The following is a 24,107-nucleotide window of genomic DNA, read 5'->3' as shown; positions in this document are numbered from 1 at the left end:
TAAGTCGTAAGGTTTTATGTAACCGTCGTACGTTTAATTCAATTCGATTAAAGTGTGTGATAAATTATATAAGCAATTATTTATACATCGTATTAAACGCTTGAAACGATATTCGCTCAAATTTCATAAATATTTAATAATTATTAAATTACTAATTTTGTCATACTGGTTACGTACAATAGCGGTAATTGATGTGGCACGTAATTGCGAGAGGAAAAATTAGTTATAAATTTAAGTCAACCTTAGCACCCTTATTAATTACCTAAATGGTTTTATGATATAATAGGGGTAGGATTACTGGTGTTAGAATATTTTGAATTTGTTCCTAAATCATTTTGTTTTTACCAACTTTAATTTCAAATTGAAGTTTCCAAGTAATTTGTATATGTATATATCGCTCATTTAATGATTATATTATATTAGTAGTTGTATTGTATATATAATTATTATTATTGTAAAGCTGCGTCCCCATAAACGGAGATATAATTACATGAATTGGTGATAAAGATGGTATAGTATATGTGTGTCAAAATATCCTTTAAGCAAATAGTTTGAATCATTATGATAAAATTAAATTTGAAACTACCATTGTTTTGGAATGCAGTTTCTACCGAGAAGAAACAGCAAAACTTCTTACTACTAACTACTGAGCTACTCTTTTCCGACATTTATTTATATAAATTATTAAATTGAACGCATAGGCTCGAATTATACGGTTAAGTTCTTTCTAATCTGCTTGATTCTTTGACAAAGAGATTTTTTATCACTCTTCTATCGTACTTTGCACGGAATGTTCTGAGGACTTTTTTTGGATTAATCCCGGTTGCTGAATTTCACTTTCGGACATAGACATGGGAGGCGGTAGTCACTTGAGCCTTTTGCGCGTTTGCCACCTGTAGGATAAAAAATATACCAAAAATTAATGATTACTTATCAAACATCGAAATGAACGAATACTGTACACGTTTTTATCATCTATATTATACATAATACTTTATCGAGTAATTCGCCTTTTTATGTTTGGCAAAGCTAAAAGTATCTGACGAATTTTATTACAGAAGCGAACATCTTGACCAAAGAAGCATGAATTGACTTTGCGGATTCGGAAACCAGTAGTTGCAAGTTTTTACTTCTGCCACTGTTTCTATCAAAATAATCAAAATTATTATGCACATACATAACATTGTTGCAAATATATTGTGAAATAAACAAACGAAAAATGTAAAAACGCCATATCCATAAACTAGAATATTTAAAAAACGAACAAACAAAACATTCATCTCTATAACCGAAAATTAGAATATAATTTAATAAATAATATTTATTTGCGATTTGAATACAAAAACACATTCCGTGTTTTATCTCTGTAGTCGGCATTCAACGGGTTGTTTGTTCAAAGGGAAGACAATGGAGGGGTTAAACCGAAGGAATGCAAATTCAGGTCGCCTTGCTTCCTAGGAACAAGATAGAATTCGATCTTACGGAAACGGATATTGCTTCAGGACACTCCCAACGTCTTTTATTTATCAGATGTACTTTGATTTTAAATTGACTTCGAGTTTCGCCATTACATTGAAAATGATATGCTTTCAAGTGTTCCGTATTTATTCGTAATGCTTGAAAGACGCTTTTCTTAAGCGTTGATTATTTTAAAAGATCATTATTATGTAATATATGCAACTGTTTTTTTTTATTATTATTTATTGCACAATATTATTAAAGTCATAAATTATATAAAAAAAAAAAATACTTCAAACAGACACGATACATATCTATTGCGATTTCACGGCTAAGCCACGGACCTGATTTTGGAGAGATACAAAACAAGCTTGAACCCTACGACGGACATCGATTTTTTTTTAATTAACCCTTCTAGGGGTATAAATATATATCCACTTATATAAAATTTACCTTGTTAAAATAGCACGACAACGATGAATTTTCGTGACAAGCCAAATTGACGAGGATGAAACCGCGGTTTCAGCTAGCATGTAAATAATTTTAAACGTACATTAAAACTGTCTAAAGTAATATAGCCGAAAGTACTAGTCAACATTGTTATGTGTAATCGATAATTTGTTTTTGAAGTTTTTTTTTAAATAACCTGTTTTAATTAATAGCCTAATAATTAATAAGACTGTTATATTTCACAATATTGATTATAAATAATTGCACTAAAATTTTATAAGATGCAAAATCTTTACATAACTAAGAAATAACTTACAAGATTTTGATAAAAAAAGTTTTAGTGAAATAACTATTCAATTAATGCAGTAGTTATCTATTATATAAGCAAGATGTAATTAGATACTAAATTTTTATTTATTTATTTAAAATAACTAATATATTAATTGAGATCGTTTTTATTTGGGCTGTAATTGGTTGATCTATACATGTAAATTAAATTAAAAAGTAATAATAATTGGACCATTCTTGTGTGTTTCTGATTTACTTACACATATAATACGCAGGTATAACATTTTCATCCATATATAATAATAACTCGATACTGTACTAGAGAACACTACTCACAAATTATACTACGACAGAGCAATACTTACAGATCGAACAGTTCACTACAATAGACCGCATATAACAACAGTCGACAAGATACAAAAAACAGCTTTTATAATTTACATTGCCATACCTAACACACACAATCTCCAAAGCACCATAAATGAAAAACTTATAATATACACGGAACTAAAAGAAGAAATAGCACGTATGTGCTAGTTGCAGAAAGTTACAATAGTCCCAATAATTCTCTCAACTACTGGCATGTATGATGCCAAACAAATACATGTATCTCTAAAATCTTTAAACCTTCCAAATTTCCTTTATGTAAATTTTCGCGGTGTGATACCACGATGCCGGAGGTTAAATTCCGGCAAAGTGCAGTTCGTAAAGCACTTCTTTCCTTGGATATTCATAAGTCGAGTGGACCCGATGGCATCCTTCCAATCGTGCTACGGACTTGTCTCCCGAGTTGGTGCCGGTCTTAACGCGTCTTTTCCGGCAGTCCTATGCATTCGGCGTCGTCCCGAACTCCTGGAAGACTGCATTTGTGCATCCGATCCCTAATAAGGGCAACCGCTCAGACCGGTCCAATTATAGGCCTATAGCCATCACCTCCTTGTTCTCCAAGATAATGGAGTCCATTATAAACTGCCAGCTCCTGCGGTACCTAGAGGAGTACCAGTTGTTTAGCGACCGCCAGTACGGTTTCCGTCGGGGTCGCTCAGCCGGTGATCTTCTAGTTTACCTTACTCATAGATGGGCGGAAGCAGTTGAGAGCAAGGGGGAGGCGTTAGCAGCCAGTCTGGACATAGCGAAGTGTTTTGTGTTTTTTTGGCAGATCGGAGCATGAAGGTCGTTGTCGACGGTGCATTCTCTGACTTAAAATTCGTCAATGCTGCAATTCCACAAGGCTGCGTTCTATCACCCACTCTGTTTCTTCTGCATATCAATGACTTGTTGCAAATCAGTAATATTCACTGCTATGCAGACGACAGCACCGTAGACACCTCATACACCGGCCGTGCTAATATTTCTCGGGAAAACGTCGAAGAAAACCGGAACAAACTTGTGTCTGAAATCGAGTCTTCGTTAAACAAAGTCTCGAACTGGGGTCGGCTAAACCTAGTTGATTTCAACCCCAAAAAGACGCAAGTTTGCGCGTTAACTGCTAAAAAAACACCATTTGTCGTATCTCCACGATTCGAGAACATTCCGTTAGCTGCCATAGCTAGTATCGGAATACTTGGAGTCGATGTATCGAGCCTCGTTCAGTTCCGCGGTCAATTGGAAGGCAAAGCCAAATTGGCATCAGAAAAGCTCGGTGTGCTCAGCAAGGCAAGACCGTATTTCACGTCGGACCATCGTCTAAGACTATACAAGGCGCAAATTCGGCCTCACATGGAATACTGCTCTCACTTCTGGGCGGGTGCTCCCCAGTACCAGCTACTTCCATTTGACCGTATCCAACGTAGAGCGGATCGAATTATCGACGATCAAGCCCTTTCCGATCTGCTTGATCCTTTGGCTTTGCGTAGAGATGTTGGATCGCTCTGCATCTTCTACAGAATTTATCACGGCGAATGTTCCGAGGAATTGTTCGGATTAATCCTGGCTGCTGAATTTCACCTTCAGATATCTCGTCAAAATTCCAAATATCAACCGCACCACCTAGATGTCCGAAAATCCACAACAGCGCGATTTTTAAGACATTTTCTGCCTCGCACAACCACTCTGTGGAACCAGCTTCCGCCGGCGGTTTTTCCGAACCGATACGACTTGGGAACCTTCAAGAAAAGAGCGTACTCTTTCCTGAAAGGCAGGCAACGAACTTGCAAGCCCCCCGGTGTTGCAGATGTCCATGGGCGGTGGTAGTCACTTTCCATCTGGTGAGCTTCCCGCTCGTTTGCCATCTTTTGACATAAAAAAAAATATCTGTGTACTTTAAAAATGCGCAAATAAATTACAATTTCGTCTATAATTCTATGGGAATGAAAACATCCATAATACAATATTAAAATCACGGCGTCGAATTTAATTAAATGAAACGATAAGAATGTAGCTAAACACCTTTGCAATCTCGATAAATGTACTCCGAAAACCTTCAAAGTAAATTTCTAAAGGACTGTTGCGGGTGAAGATTGTACGAGTAAAGTCATTATTAAATTTTCAACATATTTTCTTATTATTTCATTACAAGAACATTTTACCAAAAATTACGTTAAACACGCAAGTTCTAATAATAACAATGTCTGTTAACATATCATGTATTGTAGATAAAAATAAAATTAACAGCCTTTAAATTTCCCACTGCTGAGCTAAGGTCTCCTCTTCCTTTGAGGAGAAGGTTTGGAGCATATTCCACCACGCTAATACACGTAAGGCAGAATTTCGTTGAAACTAGACACATGCAGGTTTCCTCACGATGTTTTCCTTAACCGCCGAGCACAAGATGAATTATAAACACAAAATAAACGCATGAAAATTCAGTGGTGCTTGACTGGGTTTGAACCCGAAAACGCACGCGTTCTAACCACTGGGCCATCTCGGCTCATTGTATATATCATGTCATGATTTATGATAATTGCCTCTCGTTAATCGAGAACCAATATTCTACAATTTCAGATCTGGATTTCCCTGTAAAAGTAATTGTATTTTACTCATATAGATTAACTGTTTAAATGTGTGTGAAGATATACAAAAATCGATATCAACACACATGCACAGCTGAACACATCCTCCCATTTTAATGTTCATGAATTTGTCAAAATTAAGTATCATCGCATTGTTCTAGAAGGAGTGCTTTATCTTAAGGCGGAATTTATTACGGCTGTAATATGGAGATTACTTCATAAAGCAACTATTCCGGTCCCCAGGCTGAGTATAAATATTAAGTCAGCCAACCCTCCTAATAGCGAACCCCTAATAAGGAATATTACCAACATGTAAGATGTGCGTCTTGTTTATATGATAATTTTACAAATGTTTTAATTTAACTGATGACATAAAAATGATTTAATCCTAGATTCCATTAAATCATGGTTTAGTCTCGAAATTCCCCGACTGCAAAATAATGCTATTAAACAAAATGTTTAGGGTTAACTGTGTATAGAGGTTTAGTGTTAAGACATACATACACATGAGGCTAAATTCAATCCGAAACATGACACATATAAACGGGGTATACATGGGTTGGGTAAATGTCCAAACTGAATATATCAAGTAAACATTACGCGGAGATAACTTAAACAATGTTGAAGACAATCAAAACAATGTTATTAATCTTTGTTTATTATCGAATATTATAATGTACAATGGCTTATAAGGCCACCTACCCGCGGTAGTAGTTATTTTTGGTAATCGGAATTACCCCAAACCCATCTTTTACCTATATCACTAACAAGTCTGCAGTAAAATAACTATAAAAAACAATGTTTTGCACTCAAATCATTATTGCACCATTAATCGAAATGACGAACTTAGGTGATGAATTTTCAAAAAAGCTTGAACTGTCTTTATGTCATTGACATAAGTCTATACATCGATTATTTATTTCAAAAATTAGAAACTTTCATCCCTCATTTAACCCCTTAAGAATATCAAATATGAAAAATCCTTTCTTAATGCTTACCTACGTTCTACCAGGAATTCCTGTGTAAAAAATCATCCTATTAGATCAGTGATTCCCAAAGAGGTCCAGGTGGACCCCCAGGGTTCCACGGGAGACTTGCTGGGGATCTACGTAGGCGTGAATAAAAAATGGGGGTCCATAAGATGTTAATGGGGGTCCACGAAAATTTATCTGCTTTTGATAGTAAAGAGCAAAAATGTAAGCATAGTTTTTATAAGGGCCTACCTACATTGTTTTAAGTACCTAACTAAGCAGATAATATTTTAATAAGGCAAACGACTGTTACTTGTCCAAACTTGCGTATTCTATATTACGTACAATTTCGTGTACAGACTTGCAAAGCGCTATCCGCCCGACAATGCTTAATGCTTGTTCAGACATGAACTTGATCACCACTATAAATACTTGATGCCAAAGGTACCTTTTTTTTTCTTCATCAGTTTGAGACAATCACTAACAAATTCATAAGATTTTAATTGCTGAAATACTCGTAGGGTTACTAAGGGTAGAATTAAAAGCACCAATATTAAACAAATTCAAATTTAGTTCATATTTTAGTGTTTCTCTCAAACTGTGGTTACGGACACATGCCAATAGGTGGTCCACGAGATAAATAAGTTTGGGAACTACTGTATTAGATCATCGATTTAGGCTGTACGGCGTATGTCAGTAAGTCACTTTTAAATTGTATTAATATTTAATATTAATACAATTTAATATACATAGTTAAGTAACACCATGTATAGTATTTATGTCCCATTGCAAAACGCTTAGTCACCGCGGAACGTGATATATTTTTTTTATAATATAGAGATGAGCATACGTGTATATTACCTAACCTGATGGAAATTGATCACTACCTCCTTTAGATATTAGCGTTATAAAGAACATTGACCATTGCTTACATCGCCAATGCCAATGTCCCTTGTGCCTGTAATTACACTGGCTCACTCACTCTTCAAAACGAAACAACAACACTCTCTTCACAAGTATCCTGCTACGCGGTAGAATGTAAGAGTCGGTGGTACCAATCCAGAAAGGCTTGCACAAAACACTACTAAAAACAAATTTATCAAATGAAAATTTAATGGTGCTTTCTTCGTAATCTTAGTATAATTAAGGCTATTTTTTCCTAGTTAAGTAAACAGTTTGTTAATCGCACTGAGACGTTGATAAATTATCCCACTGACATTATAATGAGGTAAATATTGTTCGTTTGTTTTTCAGGATTTAAAATGTGTATTTAATCTTTGAGACTCAGCGAGAAGTTAATTTCCTCGAAACGTACTCGATAATTGCAAATATTTAAACTTATTAGTTAAAGCTAAATCTAGTTTCGAAGTAAATAATTGCTAAAGTTACTAGTTGTTAAAACATTCGGCGAATATTTTAATTAATAATTTTATTTCATCGATGGTTTTTGCGGTCCCGATTATTTTTTTTATATCATATTTAGTATAATAGGTAGGCAGATTGGCAAACGGGCTACCTAATTTTAGTGTATATTAATCGTCCTTCAAATCTAATTTTATTTCTACATAAACTATTAATATAGCGTGTGTTATATATACAATAGCACGTAATATTTATTTTATTAATAAGTTAAAATATATAACTCCCGCTTAATGTATGCGCCTGCTTAAGGCAAGTTTCTTGCCGTTTCTTCTCGCTGGAGGCTGCTTTCCGAAACGGTGTTAGTATTTTAATATCGATGATTCAAAAACGCTTCGTTGTGAAGTTTACTTGAATAAAATTTATTTGATTTGATTTGTAACTGTCAAAATTTCATAACTGAATTTTAAGCCAGTTCCAAACAGATTGAAGCCAAATTTCGGGAGCTGGTCTCAATGTAATATATTGCATTTAATTTGTTTTGTATACAGCTTAAATAAAACTTACTTTTAATCAACAGTGTGTAATATATACAGTGTGTATATATTTAAAAAGGAACAGTAATCATTAAAGTTTCGGATGCATCGGCTATCTTCTCTTATATTGTAGTTTACAAGATTTTACTATATAAAATGTATAGTATATATAGTTGTTTAATCCGATTAAGGACTGCAGTAGTTTTAAAATCAAAAAGTCATAACAGCAATACGTATTCGTTGAAAAATGTCTTGTAATCGCTTATCTCGATTTTATAACAAAAAGAATAATTTGATTAGTTTTCATTTTCGGTTTAATAGTCTCATGCAATATATATTAAAATATAAATATTTTCAGATATTTTGACTAATTACGAGTATTTACGTAACTATGTATATATTCGTAAAGTATTTCATTCGTTATCGTTTTCGCAATACAAAGTTAGACAAGGCTTAGATAGCGGGACGCAACAGCTTTTAAATAATATAAGTGATATTAATTACACGTCGATATGTTTAAGAGTAATGTTGTCTTAGATTTTCGCGATTATTACACATTGAAATAAAACTAGTTTTTTAACGGATTTAATCGCGTATATTAATTATTTTATTTTAACATCCCGACGTTTCGAGCACTTTGCAGTGTTCGTGGTCACGGGCAGATTGAGTCTGCCCGTGACCAGTTATTTTAGTTTTATTTCAATATGTTTAAGAGTATTCTTACATAGTGCAATATGTTTGTGCTACAAAAAGATATTTCAAGTTTCGACGTATAAAGAAGTTTAGTAGCAATCGAACTTACTTTGAACAGTACGTGAGATAAGTTTTAAGCAAAACTCTAATCTCAATAGTTCAACGCTAAACGGTACCATTAAGCTATATATTAGGTTAACAGGTTTGATTCTGATTCTTTAGATCTTATTATAGAATTTGTTTTAAGGTATAGATGATGATGAACTGTTGGAATGGTTCAGCCAAGCTTTTCCAATACGGCTTAGTTAAAACACATGTGGTATCATCCGAAATTTTCCTTCACCGCCAAATACGAAATCAATTTTGAACACAGATCAAGCACATTAAAATTCAGTGGTAATTTTCCTCCTGATCGGATTTGAACCCGCAATTAAATTGCAAATAGAATGATTAAAGTAAAATAATTATACTTATTGGTTAATTGTTTGGATTGTGTACAATAAAAAAACAAATGTATGTCATATACTGTCATATACATATTCTACCGCCAAACAGTAATACTTAGTATTCTGTTCGGGTTTGAAGGACGAGTGACACAGAAAAACAGGCAAAAATTATTAATATTTCAGTACCAACGTTTGGCAGTGGTGACCACATGATATCAGGTGGCCCATTTTTGAGACCACTTATGTTAGCGTCTTTAAATGCGAATTTTTGGACATACACGAATAAACAAATCCTTTATGTTGTTTTAAGCGTATAACGTAGAAATAAATTTATCAGTTGTTCTATTTTCCTAAACGGTTCTAAAACATTTTATATTAGTAAAATATCAATATTGTTTTAAATTATGCTAAGATATTTGTAACTAACAATATATAGAAATCCCTTAAGTCCAAAATAAATAAATCATGTAACATAGAAAAAAAACGTTTAAACTAAGACAACAAAAATGATTTGTAAGGGAGAACTGTCACAAAAGGAATTACCTCTCGTCTTTAGATACGATGAGTAGCCCTCAACACCAGTTCTTAGAAGCAGACATTGAGTATCAGTCAAAGTGGTCCTATAAATAATAATATGCTTTCTTATTTAAGAGAATTTTTTACACTTATATGAGCAATGCAAGCGTTACAATACCTACAATACTACAATACTATCTACATAAACAAGATGGCACCCTTTAAGCAAGTGACGGCAACGTTTATAAAAAAAAAAACAATTCGATTCTGCTTGCGTAATTGCGAGTCGAACTCGCGCTCTGAGGGTTCCGTACCGTATTACTTGTGCTATAAGACACTTCTTCTTGCCAAATTCAACGATTCTAGATCAAGGGGAAGTACCCTATAGGGTCTGATTCCCTTGCGAGAGAGATTGACATGGTAGGTTTTACATACTGACAGATAGACAAACGCACGGACGGACGGACAACGAAGTGATCTTATTAGGGTTTCATTTGTCTCTTTACAGTTACGGAACCTGCATTTTTATAAATAAACCTAAAACATACATTTTTATAAATATAGATCAAAATATTATACAAATAAAAATATTATTATTCCTTTGTTATGGATTACAATAGATTATGCGTCAGAAGTAAATTACAGTATCAGAAGTCAGTTCTACTTTTCCCGTTATCTATACACTGAAACTGACAGATTGAAAGACAGACGCACTGCCTCATTAGTCTAATAGCTATCTTATAACGTCACCGATCCCCTGGTCTTAGGGTTAAGCCCCGGGTCAGGTCAATAAAAAGTTATTGGGTTTTTCAGACGAGTAATTCTTAGTAACAGCCGGAGCTCGGCAGTTTGTAGTGCTTATATGTGCCTTGGAAAATACGCGAAGTCCTCTTTCAAGTCTGGTCACATTTGCCGTTCTATCGGTATCGTTAACAGCCTGTAATTTTCCCAATGCTGAACTAAGGCCTCCTCTCCCTCCAAAGAGACGGTTTGAAGCATGTGGCAGAATTTCGTTGAAATTAGACACATGCAGGTTTCCTCACGATGTTTTCCTTCACCGCCAAGCACGAGATAAATTAAAAACACAAATTAAGCACATGTAAATTCAATGGTGTTTGCCTGGGTTTGAACCCGCAATCGTCGGTTAAGATCTAACCACTGAGCCATCTCAGCTCTTAAATCAGAGTTCACTTGCACATAAATAATGTGCGCTAAGCTAGGTACCTCTCCCTCGTGAATAGCGTCGTGTCTATTTATAGCTTTAAAAAAATCAACATATTTTACGTTTAATGTAAGTATAGTTCTTATTATGTTTCAATATCTTTCCCTGAAAAGAACCCGAATCGGTGCATTACTCTGATTACTAGTTTTGTGTATATTCAGAAATATACAAAACGAATTTTGCAAAGCCTCTTCTGAAATGCAAGTCGTATGCCCGTATATTATTCTTCTTCTCTTATTTATCATTTAAAATATGCTTGATTTAGGAAAAATAATTTTCCAAAATAAAGACGCCAATATTCGACGCGTAAGAAACGCGGAAGAACCGGAAGAATCGCTCTGCCTGTACAATCGCATCGAGACAAATACGTAAATATATAGTGTTTATGTATGTGTGTTTATGTATCCGAGAGCGACAGATTTGACAGCTCCGTACACTCGATGAAAGTAATAACCAGTTTGCACCGGTTCTTACTACTACGAACTAGAGAACAGTTTCGCAGGTGTCTCGCGCCATGTTATATAATATTTTCCAAAGTTACATTAAAACATATTGTAAATATTGTTACTAACAAAATTTCTTATTGGCATTTAGACCTGTTAGAACCTGCTCATATTTATTTGCAACTTCGAGCGTTATTATAAAATAGTATTAATTCAACCTCAGTTATCTCTTCAACGAAAATTATTATCAAATATGAATCAATTACGTAGCATGAGACCAATCATAAAGACAATTGTTATTTATCATGACTTTTTTTGGGACTGTGTATTGCGGTTCCTGTGTAGTACCTTTCCAGCATCACCTGGTGAAGAGGTGAGTGCCTCCAGTGAGGCCAATGACGATGTCGAAGTCGGAAGGAATCACGTGTGCATTGTACATCTTCATACGCCACGTCCTTGACAAGTCGTAACGAATGAGGTACCTCGACCCTGCCGGCTGGGTCGATGTGTGTTGTGTGTGTTTCCTAACAGATTAATATTGTCGAACGTAAGTCTGTCGACAGAATCGTGTAGGACGTGAATAGGACGCCAACGGATATGATCGAAGTTATTTATTGTGCTGTTCTAAACTATATAGGTAAATAAAAATACATATATGCATGATTCAGAACTCTAGGCTAAATTGACTTTGCTCTTTTCGGGAGGCCTAACCTAGGGCAGATAGGAAAACCCACAGTAGTCATGCTGAAACGATGTTGATATTGAAAAATATTTCATTTACAGTGTCTTTATCATTCAAATCCCCTTTAATATTATCACTCAATATTTTAAACGTAATAAGTCAATCCAAAAATATTTATTCGTATCTGTTTAATAAATCTTCAATCGAATTAATTATATTTATCAGATAAAGTGAAGGTTATTTATGTTACTTTGGGCTATTTCAAAATTTAAAAATCAATAGCCTAATCCAGCAGTTTACGCATAGATACACGAGAAAAGATATACAACACTATTTTTCGCTCTTAGCAGGATTATATATTAGTTTAACACAATCCCGAGTTTTCACTATCAATTAAGTTTTTAGTATAAGTTGCAACTAAAACGATTCCGTTTGAAACTTTGTATGACGTTTGCGTATTTATATTGGATTATAATTTTGCCCGCATTGCTTATTCGGGATCCGTAATATACACTTATCTCTTAATTTATGGCGGTCCTGAGACGTAGGGTCTGGTCCCTATCTCTTATAAACAAATCCGAACCGAATAACATCATACCCTCAACTAATATAGTGTGTTGTGGTAACGACACAAACATTTTTAGACATTCGATAATTACTTGAACATTGCATTTTAGCATCGCGTGATTGTCGGAATAGGTACTGCAATTATTATATCGTTAAACAACAAATTTGTAAATTATAATATTACTACTAACCACAAAGGCCGGCAAAGCAAATGTCTGACTTTCGGTGATGGAGATGTTCATCGGCGGGATAGTCCATCAGGTGGATCTCTTGCACATTTGACCCTACAACAGAAAATAAATTATAAGCCATCCGTGTACGAGATATTATTCACTATTCCCTCGCTACTCACACTCACGAACATAGAGAAAGAGAGATTCTATTAAGAAATCCTTTTCAGAAAACCCAATATTTTTTTTTATTGGACCGACCCAGAATTCGAACCCTTCTTATAAATTTATTTATATTTATTATAAAAGGCATGAAATTTAAGTAACATGACTAGTGATTTTGCAAACCCAACGGTTAGAACAAGTGAACAGAGTTCAACCCCTAAGATTGGGCTCAAATGTAGGACTATCTATGACTGATACTTCATGTACGTAATTTGTGTTTATAATCTATCTGTATATAGGAATCAGTGGCTAAAAAAGAAGGAATAATGAAAATCTGCCTTATATCCGGGAAAAAGCATTGCAACATTGAAGCCACACGCTTAAAGTTAATTTAAAGTCAGCACAGGTTCGGAACTAAATATGGGACAAAAAATCTCTCATAACGGTTCCTAAAAGTTGGTGGTACATTGGCGATGTAAGGAATGGTAAATGTTTCTGAAGGGTTAAGGGCACCGATGACCACTTACCTTCAGTAGGCTTATTTGTATTTGTATGTCCAAAAAAGGATTCTATTCCACCAGATCTTTTTGGATGTGAATGATCTGAAAGACGTGGTTGATGATGTTATCAATTGCCAATATGACACCTATTATAGGAACCGACTCACCTTCAATCTAGAACGTAGTTTTATATATTACTGAAAAAAAATGTCTGGTACTTAAAAAACAATTTATTATAAAACTGAAAAAAAAAACTTCATAAAGTTTTCTAGTACAAGTAAACAAGTTGTTTGTTAAAACTTTGCTCTTGATGTTTACAAAGCTAAAGTTATACGTTTACTCGTAAGGCTTCTTTGCTTGTTAAGAATTACATTTTCCAGTCCAGTCCAGTTCAAATTTAGTCGCCAGTTTATGTGAGCTATATAAAATAAAATTGTTCTGTTAAAGACCTGATATTTCCTTCACAACAGAAACGTTTAAAGTTCAACGCAGTTCTTTGTGACAAGTCACAGTCAAGTAAAACAGAGAACGAAAAAAAACCTTTCAATAATTACATAGATAGAAATATTTATGGTTACATTAGAATTAATAACATTAAGTCCATTACTGTATAACAATATAAATTTAAAATAGTTACTGTATAAATCTTGACTGCGTGGAGTGGTGGCAATAATGCCAGCAGTATTTCTACATTGAATCGAATTCGGATCCTCTGGACATAAAATGAACCAGCTCTTCTATCACCAGTAGAGGCAACAAGGCGAGGTTTTATACTTTTAATTAAGCTTTTAGCACTACTACTCGAAGGTCCAAGTGTTTCAATAGCAAAACCTAAGTAAGAAATTACAAGACAAAACACGTCAAGAAATTAAAAGAAAAAGTAATTTTGATTCCTCTGCAACAAAATTAGCTTAAATATAGTATGCAACAGTCGCTTTTATCTAGCGCGTTTTATATATTTATATTTTATTTATTCCGGAAAATCATTTATACCTTGATCATAACAAACGGTAGCATAAGAACTGTGGCAGCAATTTCTTTAACTCTGAGAACGTATATACCAGCTTGAAAATTTCAAGAATGTGCTAAATTTGAAAACATTGAAATTTATTGCCTCGATATTCAATACGTTCCCTGTGGATAGGATTTGCTAGTCTCCGTTTGGTTTGCAACTAATTTACATTTCTACTATCAAAAATCTGTTATATTTCTGCACTTCTGTTACTTCTGGTGGTAAATGTTAAATATTTTGGTCTTTATCTAGTTCAAAAATAAAAATAATTGGTTCTTTATAATGAGAACTTATAATGAAGTATTCATTGTAATTTGTACAAATATAAAAATTTAATGGACTCGTTGTCTTTAGTTTCGTTTTATTTGGTAAGTAAAAAAAGTTTTACTTTAACTTTACAATAGACTTCAGTACACGCAGATCTCCTCAGATCTCACACCTCACAGATCTTAGTAATTAATTAGTCTTTGAAGGAAATAAAAATGAACTTTTGGTAATACTTGACACTAATTCATCCAAGCCACAGCTTAAAGATATTTATTGATTATGTCGACGATATGATAACGATACGACACGATAATTCGGGGTACATGATATGAGAACAAACTTTACACTAGCGGCAGCTTATACTTGCGACGTCATTCCGATATAAGAATAGAAAGAACATTCGAAATTTAACGGTCCTCTAAAAATTAAATGTAAGTCTTCGTTAAATGATAAAAACTGACTTAGGATTATATGATATTACGATGAGTGCGTATATACTTCCTTTTTATTTTCGCTGGAAAAACGCGTTACGCGTTTCCCCCACGTGGAAGTGGAGTGGTATGTGGAACTCGCCGGTGCCCAAGATGTTAGCGGCACACCGGAATACCCACTAAAAAACCAGCGGAACCCTCTCCGTCTCATCGGTGGGCGCCACGGGATCGACGTATATACTACCTACCTTAATTGTATCATTTTCTGACTTATCACGATGAAGTTTTATATCGAGTGTAGAATTTTTCATAGCCTATATGAGTCACCTGATCAATACGTGGTCACCATACGTCACTAGCACTTTAAATTTATTTTCAACATAGACAAATAAATATTTTTGGCTATGCTAATGGTCATTTAAGTCAAGAAATTCTTCTTAGAATAAAGATTTTGGGATTTAAAAAACTCGTAACGCTATTAAATACTCTCTTTGAGATATTCGCATTTTTGGAAAAATGTTTTTCTTGACAGTGTCCACCTGAATAAAATATTCCAATTTTAAGTAAAATGCATATGATATTTTTAATTCCCTTCTAAGGAATTTTCGTCCAAGTTATCTAATAACACATATAATAACTATTATGTGTGATTAGATAACTTGGGAGATATATATTATATCTACTTAGGAGATTATTATTATATTGCACATGTCTATGAGAACTCAACTTCACTCGCTACTCAACATGACTATTTGACACGTTGAGAGATAGGATCGATGTGCATTTTATTGGATTTTACGTGTTTTCCGAGGCACGTCGACTTTAACACACCCAGCTTCCAAAACATGGCCGGTACTTGGAGTTTATAAAAATATTTATATACAATATACTTCAACTGGAATCGATACCAGATTTAAAGCATCTTCAGTATACATAATAACTTAGTATGTATTTATTTCGTATAAGTCGTAAATATTTTTCGTTGTCTTTATATCACTTATCCAAAAAAAAACACTATATATAATGTCCAAAAATATATTAAGTACAGATATTTTTTGTACAAATTATACCAGTATTCGTATTATGTTGTACGAGCTATTACGATCACGCGATTCGATGTTGCCTGTAATAGGAAAAATATTTTTACGAGGTGTAAATTATATTAGAGCTTGGTTTTTTATAGTTAACATGCAACTTGTAAAAATGTTTAAACTTTTACCTACTTAACAACTTACGACGACTCTGACGTCCTGACGACCGTAGTTGAGTAATGTGTACACCGGTTTTCATGGGTACGCCTCTCCGAGGTCCCGGGTTCGATGTAAAACGACGACAAACTCGAACGACTTCAGAAATTATGCATTCGATTTATATTTGGACTGCGCAAATTTGATCATTTCTCCCATTTCAGACGTCAGTTAAAGTGGCTTCCGATTCGTTTTCGCCGTAATGTACATGTTTTGACCACACTTTTTAATATATTAAATCATTCAACTCCACCCTATCTTTCCGAACGATTCAAGTTTTCTGCACCGCGTGAAAGACCACTTCGATCTTGTGTCTTGAATAAAGTTTTTGATATACCCTATATATTACTACTACTACTATATATATTATAATGGTATTTTCTACAAAAAATCCTTTACGGTGGTTGCTGCTCAACTTTGAAATTCTCTTCCGGGCTATATTATAAAAAATTGTAATTCAGTACATACATTTAAATTCAGATTAAAAAAATGTTATCTTACAATTTCATCACAACATTAGATATTATATATATATGTGTGTATTTTATTTTGTATATGTATGTATGTATATATTATTTGTATTTATCTAAATTAATATGTAGTTTATAATAGTTTTATGTATATTTAAGTATGTTTATGTAAAGTAATAAATAAAACGCAATTTAATTATTCTCTTTGTCACCAAAATTAAAGATGTACCTACCTTATCTGTAATTTGACATAATATTACTCACACTCCAGGGTGGCTGGAAGAGATCTCTCATAGAGATAAGCTTTCCTATGTATCACTTTCTTTCTTTGTTATTCTTTTTTTTTCTGTGTTACTTGTTTTCGGTACATGAATAAATAAATAAATAATAAATTAAAAAAAGTTCATTAGTTTTCTATGTTGTCTTGGGTCTGGGTGTTTGTGGTACCGTCGTTACTTTTGATTTTCCATAACACAAGTGCTTTAGCTACTTACATTGGGATCAGAGTAATGTATGTGATGTTGTCCAATATTTAAAGATATTTAAAGAAAAAAACTGTGTGTATTGTATTACTCAAGAATAAGTCACACAATTCCTTTACTAATAATAGGAGAGAGTAAACAATTTATCATTAGTGTTGCTGTCAAAATCAAAATCAAAACCAAAATATACTTTATTCAAGTAGGCTTTTACAAACACATTTGAATCGTCATTTTACAAACGTTTAGGAATGTATATTCTACCGAGAAGAACCGGCAAGAAACTCAGTAGTTACTCTTTTCCAAAATTTAAAATACAAGTTATTTTACTTCAATACAATTATATATGTACATAATATATCCTGCCTTGAAGTCAACAAGTATATATAATCTTGTATATGCTTTTTTACTAATGTATTTTTTACAAATGATCTGAATTCATGAATTAGTAATGTTAGCATCTAGTTACATTATACGTAAATGTTTAGTCTTCTCTGAAACACAATGAATATAATGGTATTAATTTAATACCAAAATATTCATCAGTTTTTGCGTGATCTAAGTATAATGGGTACCTCGTTTTATTGTCCCCACTGGTGACAGGAGGGATGGTTCGTTTTTAGTTACTGTTTTGTATTTTTTACTATTAATTAATTTGTATTTATATAATTACAGCTTTAATGTAAATATATATTCTAAAAAAAAACATATGAAAGGTATGCCATTACGTCATCCCATTACGTTATAGGGTAAAACCCAATTATCGAATTAAGTCGTTCAATTCCAAATAGGCTTTATATAAAAAAAAAACTGTAACCTCTAAATCAATAATAAGATTATTTATGTTGTCTTAGATTTTCGCGATTATTACACATTGAAATAAAACTAGTTTTCAACGGATTTAATCGCGTATATTAATTATTTTAACATTCCGACGTTTCGAGCACTTTGCAGTGTTCGTGGTCACGGGCAGACTGCAAAGTGCTCGAAACGTCGGGATGTTAAAATAATTAATATACGCGATTAAATCCGTTAAAAACTAGTTTTATTTCAAAGATTATTTACTTTACTTTTAAATTATATTTAAAAGGAGTTGTTAAAGAATTTTCCTTAAGAGTGAATAATGAGCCTTCTTCCATTTGTTGGCACTTATTACCAATTACCTTTTTAATTATCTATAAAATTTATGTTCTTAATTTTAATTTAAAATATAATTTCTAAAAGTTAAACAAAAATGAAACTTTTATTCACATCGAAAAATAATTTTCGTGTGCTTAATTTGTGTTTATAATTCATATCATTTTCTGAGGTGAAGGAAAACATCTTGTGAAACCTACATGTATCTGATTTCAATGAAATCCTGTCGCAAGTATATCCACCAACCCGAATTGGAACAGCGTGGTGGAACCTTCTCCTCAAACAGAGAGGAAACCTCAGCCCAGCAGTATGGTATTACAGATACTATGGAATACAACATATCACAAAACAAAAGGAATTAGTTATTCTTTAGTGTCAAGGTCTGTTGACGAAGGGGACATTTGCCAGTCTGGCTAGACTACACCTATTTAGAATTAAATTAAAATATATTTAGGGTGTCAAGGTTAAACTTAAACAATGAGTCTTTTTGTAAATTTCAGAATTTACGGTTTATCGAATGTATGTAATACAATTACAATGTGCTCCAATAATCTCTAAGGGACTAATGTGGACGTCGATCATATTGTCTTCCTTACCGATTTCAGATACGGCGGCCAATCTTAAGGGAGACTAGCCAATTATGCAAGTCATGTTGTAGTGCACAAGTGTGGGCGCAATCTCATGTGCATGTGCAATATGATTATGATGAATATGATGATGATTATTATAATTATATCAGATCCATCAGGTGGAGTGGAGTCATATGTCTACTTTGATAATGATAAATATAATGATGAAGAATATGATTATGACGAATATAATGATGATGATAATTTCATACATTTTGGTCTTGGTGGTCAAACTCAAGGGAAACTGGCGAATTAGGCGGGACTTATTATATGTACAAAGCACGACCAATAGTACGGAAAGAGTTTAGGCGCAACACCAAGTGCTTAACGTGCAACTTTCAGACTCCGGGCTGCTTTTGACAGATTTTCGACTAAAAGATCCAATAACATTTCATCATCCCAGGTTTTAGAACCCAGAACCTCGCTAAATACGGCTTATATCATCTACCACTACCACTAGACCAACAAGACAGTCATTAAGATAATACAAATAGTATTCATATAAATTTCGTATTTTCTTATTATTTGCAAAGTGGTAAATTTACTTGAATGGGTTCCTAATTTAAATATAATAAAAATATACAATGTAATTTATAATATAAAAAAATCCAATGCAGTTACTTCTTCCTTCGATTAAATTTCAAATTGTAACTAAAGTATTTTAATATACATATGTATATACATATTATCTACCATTAAAACTTGCTTTATTCAACGTTGATACGAAAGCTACTATGGCAACAGACAAATCAATGAGCGGAAATACTGATGGGCTAGATTTCACATTTGAAAGTAAGTTTAGTCTATAATTGAATAGCCTTTCCGAAATAGTGACAAAAAAATTTACATTAAATGAGAGATTCGCTGCAAATTTACGGGACGGGCGGATACAAGTTATTGGGTTTTCTTAAGCTATAGAATTGTTGCTCCTGTGCCTAAACTCTTCGATTGTATCGGGTTTGCCATCTCATAGAATTAAAAAGTGAAATAATACAGTTACTTACAAGCGTACTATAATAATTTTCGTAACGTACCATATAATTATGACCTGCACTAGATTCCAGCGATTGGCTAAATCGGTCTTGGGGCTCATCATCATCACCATAATAACATACCATAGCTACTAACTAACTAACTAACTAACTAACTAACCCATTAAACACCGCTAATACAAAAAAGTCTTCAAATAAAACAGGCTTTTTATAAACACTTTCTATGGTATTTTATTATTTTTAAAATGTCTATTCAATTAATAAGTCAAAATACTGTTTAAAATTTATTCACTTTAACATTTACGAGAATGTGTTTTATGCACTTTTTAATATAATGAATTATATCAACACTGATGGAGTCTGTCAGTAAGCGTGAGCCAGTGTAATCACAGGCACAAGGGACATAACATCTTACTTCCCAAGGTTGGTGGCGCATAGGTGATGTAAGGAAATGTTAATATTTCTGATAGCGCCTTTGTCTATGGGCGGTGGTGACCACTTACCATCAGGCCAATCAATGCCATAAATAAATAATAATAATGTTTTTAACATACTTACTATATTCCAATTATTTTTTTTATATAAGTGTACATCAACATTAATAAATAATTACTTAAAGGTATGTTTATTATTTTCAAAGTCGTAGTAGAAAGTTTGTAGTGTTCTTTATGATGCCGGTGATAATATGCTACGCGTGACCTTAACTTATATTATGCTATGGTTTTAGTTATCTTTGCAAAGAAATTATGTTATATTCACAAATCGGCATTTAGTCTGTACAAAATATGTTCTAGTTAAGGTTTTTTTCCAATTTTATTTGATAATACTAGTAATATATGTTTCAAATTTGTGTTAACACGACACAATGTAAATGAAAACAACATTCATTGTATTTAAAAAAATAATTATATCTATTGTATTCATAACAATGTCTACGCCGATAAATTGTTTTGTTTATGAAAATAGAACTGTTCTATATTTGAAATCGTTAAAAATGATAACATTTTTGTCCTCAGTTGAGAGTATGGAAGACGTTTGGGTAGAGCTCCGAGCGCCACGGTTTGTGGTGCACGGCCACAGCGCTGTGATGCGCTGCGAACACAATGTCGACCCCCAAACTTTGTATAAGGTAAGCTTCTCTTTTTTAATTAATTTTAACAAAATAATCTGACAGGATTAACCATGCGGTAAGGGATACCGCAGAACCAACCGCTACATACAATACAGTTACAATCTCGCCGTAGCAATCCCGTACGTTTCGTCTTGTCTACAGAAGTGACGTAACAAGCCCGTGCGCTAAGTCTCGTCTACAGAAGTGACAACCGCAAGCGCTGAATCAGAACTTGACAGAGAACTGAAATTTGAATATCACCTAAATAAAATCAACAACGTATCACTGTACGTAATGGGAAAATTATGATAAAGAAGAAGAAGAGGTTATCCCATCAAAACATAAATGTGAAATGAGAGCCAAGTTATATATTATGATATAGGCCTTGATTGTTGACTTCAACGATTAAAAGTGATACGTTGTTGATTTTAATTAGGTTATATTCACATTTCAGTTCGCAGTGATGCTCGCCAGTTCTTTTACTTGAACTTGGCTTGACACGCTACCGCGTGTCTAGATATTATATTGAGCGAATGGAGAAGTTTATTTTATATTTATGTATTCATTAATTTGACAAAGTTTCTTTTATTAATACTGAAAACGTTTGTATAAATGTTAGCGTAGCACCTTTAAGAAATATTTTCTAACAACCGTGGGAGTACTAGTGGGAGTACGAAGAATAGAAGAAAAAGTAACATTAATTATTGAAATGTATTCTTCTATATATACATACAAAGTCGTAGTATAAATTTAAATTCAAAACTGTTTAGTGCTTCTTGCTTATTTTTTTTTATATTCTTCATAAGTATAAAAGATCGCTCTTAAATAATACTTCAGATAGTGAACCAAACGCGCATAGCGTAAACTGTAAATTATTTTGCATAAAACGTAGTTTTGTGTGTGGGACTCTCAAAATGTTTTAAAGCTACACAAGAACATAAAACTCCTCTATTTTACACGAAAACTGAAAACGCTTTCATAAATATTTTGTGGACAAATTATTCAGAATATTATAAAGTACATGAATTTTAAACTAATTTTGCAGGTTCTAACTGCACTGAGTTTTCATGTTTGTCCTTAAAAATATATCATGCTCAAGAGTGGAGAAAACATCGTGAGGAAACCTACATGAATCGGATAAAATATTCACATCTTCTGCTCAGGTAGAGAAAGAAGTCTTTGCGTTTGACCATTAACGAGGTGTTATTAGTTACATAAAATATAAAAATCCTGGTGAAAGCCAATAGCCTCCGTGATTATTTACAAACAGACATAAATAATTAATCTGATTCTAAAAAAATATAAATAATTGGACAAAAGCCATTAGTATAATAACGTTTAAGCATAAATTTATTCATAGCGGTCAGCACAAATAATATATAATTTTAACAGATATCAGAGTGTATTTTGCACGCCTATCTCAGCAAAATCACCTATCCGATTGAGAGAGACGTGTAGAAATATTACATTTGGATGTTTGACGACGCAACAAGTCTGATAGCTGAAGTCGCAAAAATAGATAATGTAATAAAATCATATCATCCTCCTGCCCCTATCCCAATTTTACTTGGGGTCGGCGCAGCATGTCTTCTTCTTCCATACTTCTCTGTCAGACGTCATCTCACAAGTAACATTCTTTCTAACCATATCGTCTTTTTTTAGATAATGTAATAAAATAGAATATAAAATCTTTTTTTTTTTAATAACTGTACGTGGAACTGTAACCGATTCAAAAACTGGATTCCGTAGATCCGTTCGTACATGACTAACAGAAAATCAACTGTTAAAAATTTTTTTTAATTGCTATAAATATTTCAATAATTCGATATATTTTTTTAAATCGATAATATTTGTTTACCATTTTAGTGTATATCGGTTGTGCGTTAACACTCAGTGCAATAAAACGGTAACTAACCCGACCAAAAAGCAAAAGAGTCAGTGACTTTACGTGCTATCTAAGAATATATTATTGCCATTATTTTCTCAGTAGTCATTGGGTAAATAGGCAATGATATTTCTTAACAGAAAAACCGTATATCTTTTGTTAGTCTGACACGGGAACCTAGGATCGCCTTATCTCCAGCCAGACTCCAGATCAACTGTATATATACAAAGATCGCCCTAGTTGATATCAGAATAGACGAAGACGCGTTTATTGCTAGTGAAGCATAAAAGTTGAGATAATCTAATATAACGAGGTAGAAAATGAAACGCGAGATAAAAACCCGCTGTCAGATAACCTTCACACTACGCATTACTTAAATTGAAAAGGCAACGAGTATATTATTTTATAGATAAAAATAACGGCAAACTATTACAGACATATACATTATGTTTATAAATATGTAGCTTTAACAAAGAGCACAGTGAGTTACAGAGATATATAGCATACTAAAAGATATTAAAAATAGTATTATTCAAACAGGAGAGAATAAAAATATATGTTGATACCGATGATCTGTTCGATAATAATAGATTTCGACATTGTAGCTAGCGATTACCATAATATTTATATGTATATGTATATGTCTATTTTTATATTCTTATATATATATGTCACCGTACAATTGTAAATACCGTTAGATAATAATCTATCTCGCGAAATTGTGAACTGTCGAAAGATTGTGAATCGTAACATACTGCTTACAATTTAACGCATTACTTTTCGGTAGATTAAAATCTGCCGAAACTAATTAATGTTACATTATAAAAACTCTAACCTAACCGAAATTTTGAGTTAAATCACCGTTCACAATATTTCGACAGTTTACAATCTCGCGAGATATACTATAATCTAACGGAATTAATAATTCTACGGTGATATATATAAGCAAAATATCACACATAATGAGATCTACGATTGACATGAAATTTAGCATAATTACTCCCTACAAGATATAGACTCACCAAGAATG

The 24,107-nt window shown here is 33.2% G+C and overlaps 1 protein-coding gene across 1 annotated transcript in view; it reads left to right on the top strand.

Moving 5' to 3' along the window:
• Positions 1–24,107, top strand: part of LOC125066436 — a 125,097-nt gene that overhangs the window by 61,404 nt on the left and 39,586 nt on the right. Inside the window, exon 3 of the mRNA XM_047674506.1 lies at positions 21,098–21,210. Coding sequence (XP_047530462.1) covers positions 21,098–21,210 — 113 coding nt within the window. The remainder of the gene's footprint in view (positions 1–21,097; positions 21,211–24,107) is intronic.

This window comes from Vanessa atalanta, chromosome 9 (genome assembly GCF_905147765.1).
Source record: "Vanessa atalanta chromosome 9, ilVanAtal1.2, whole genome shotgun sequence".
NCBI lineage: Eukaryota > Metazoa > Arthropoda > Insecta > Lepidoptera > Nymphalidae > Vanessa > Vanessa atalanta.
This window is presented reverse-complemented; position numbering and strand designations above follow the sequence as displayed.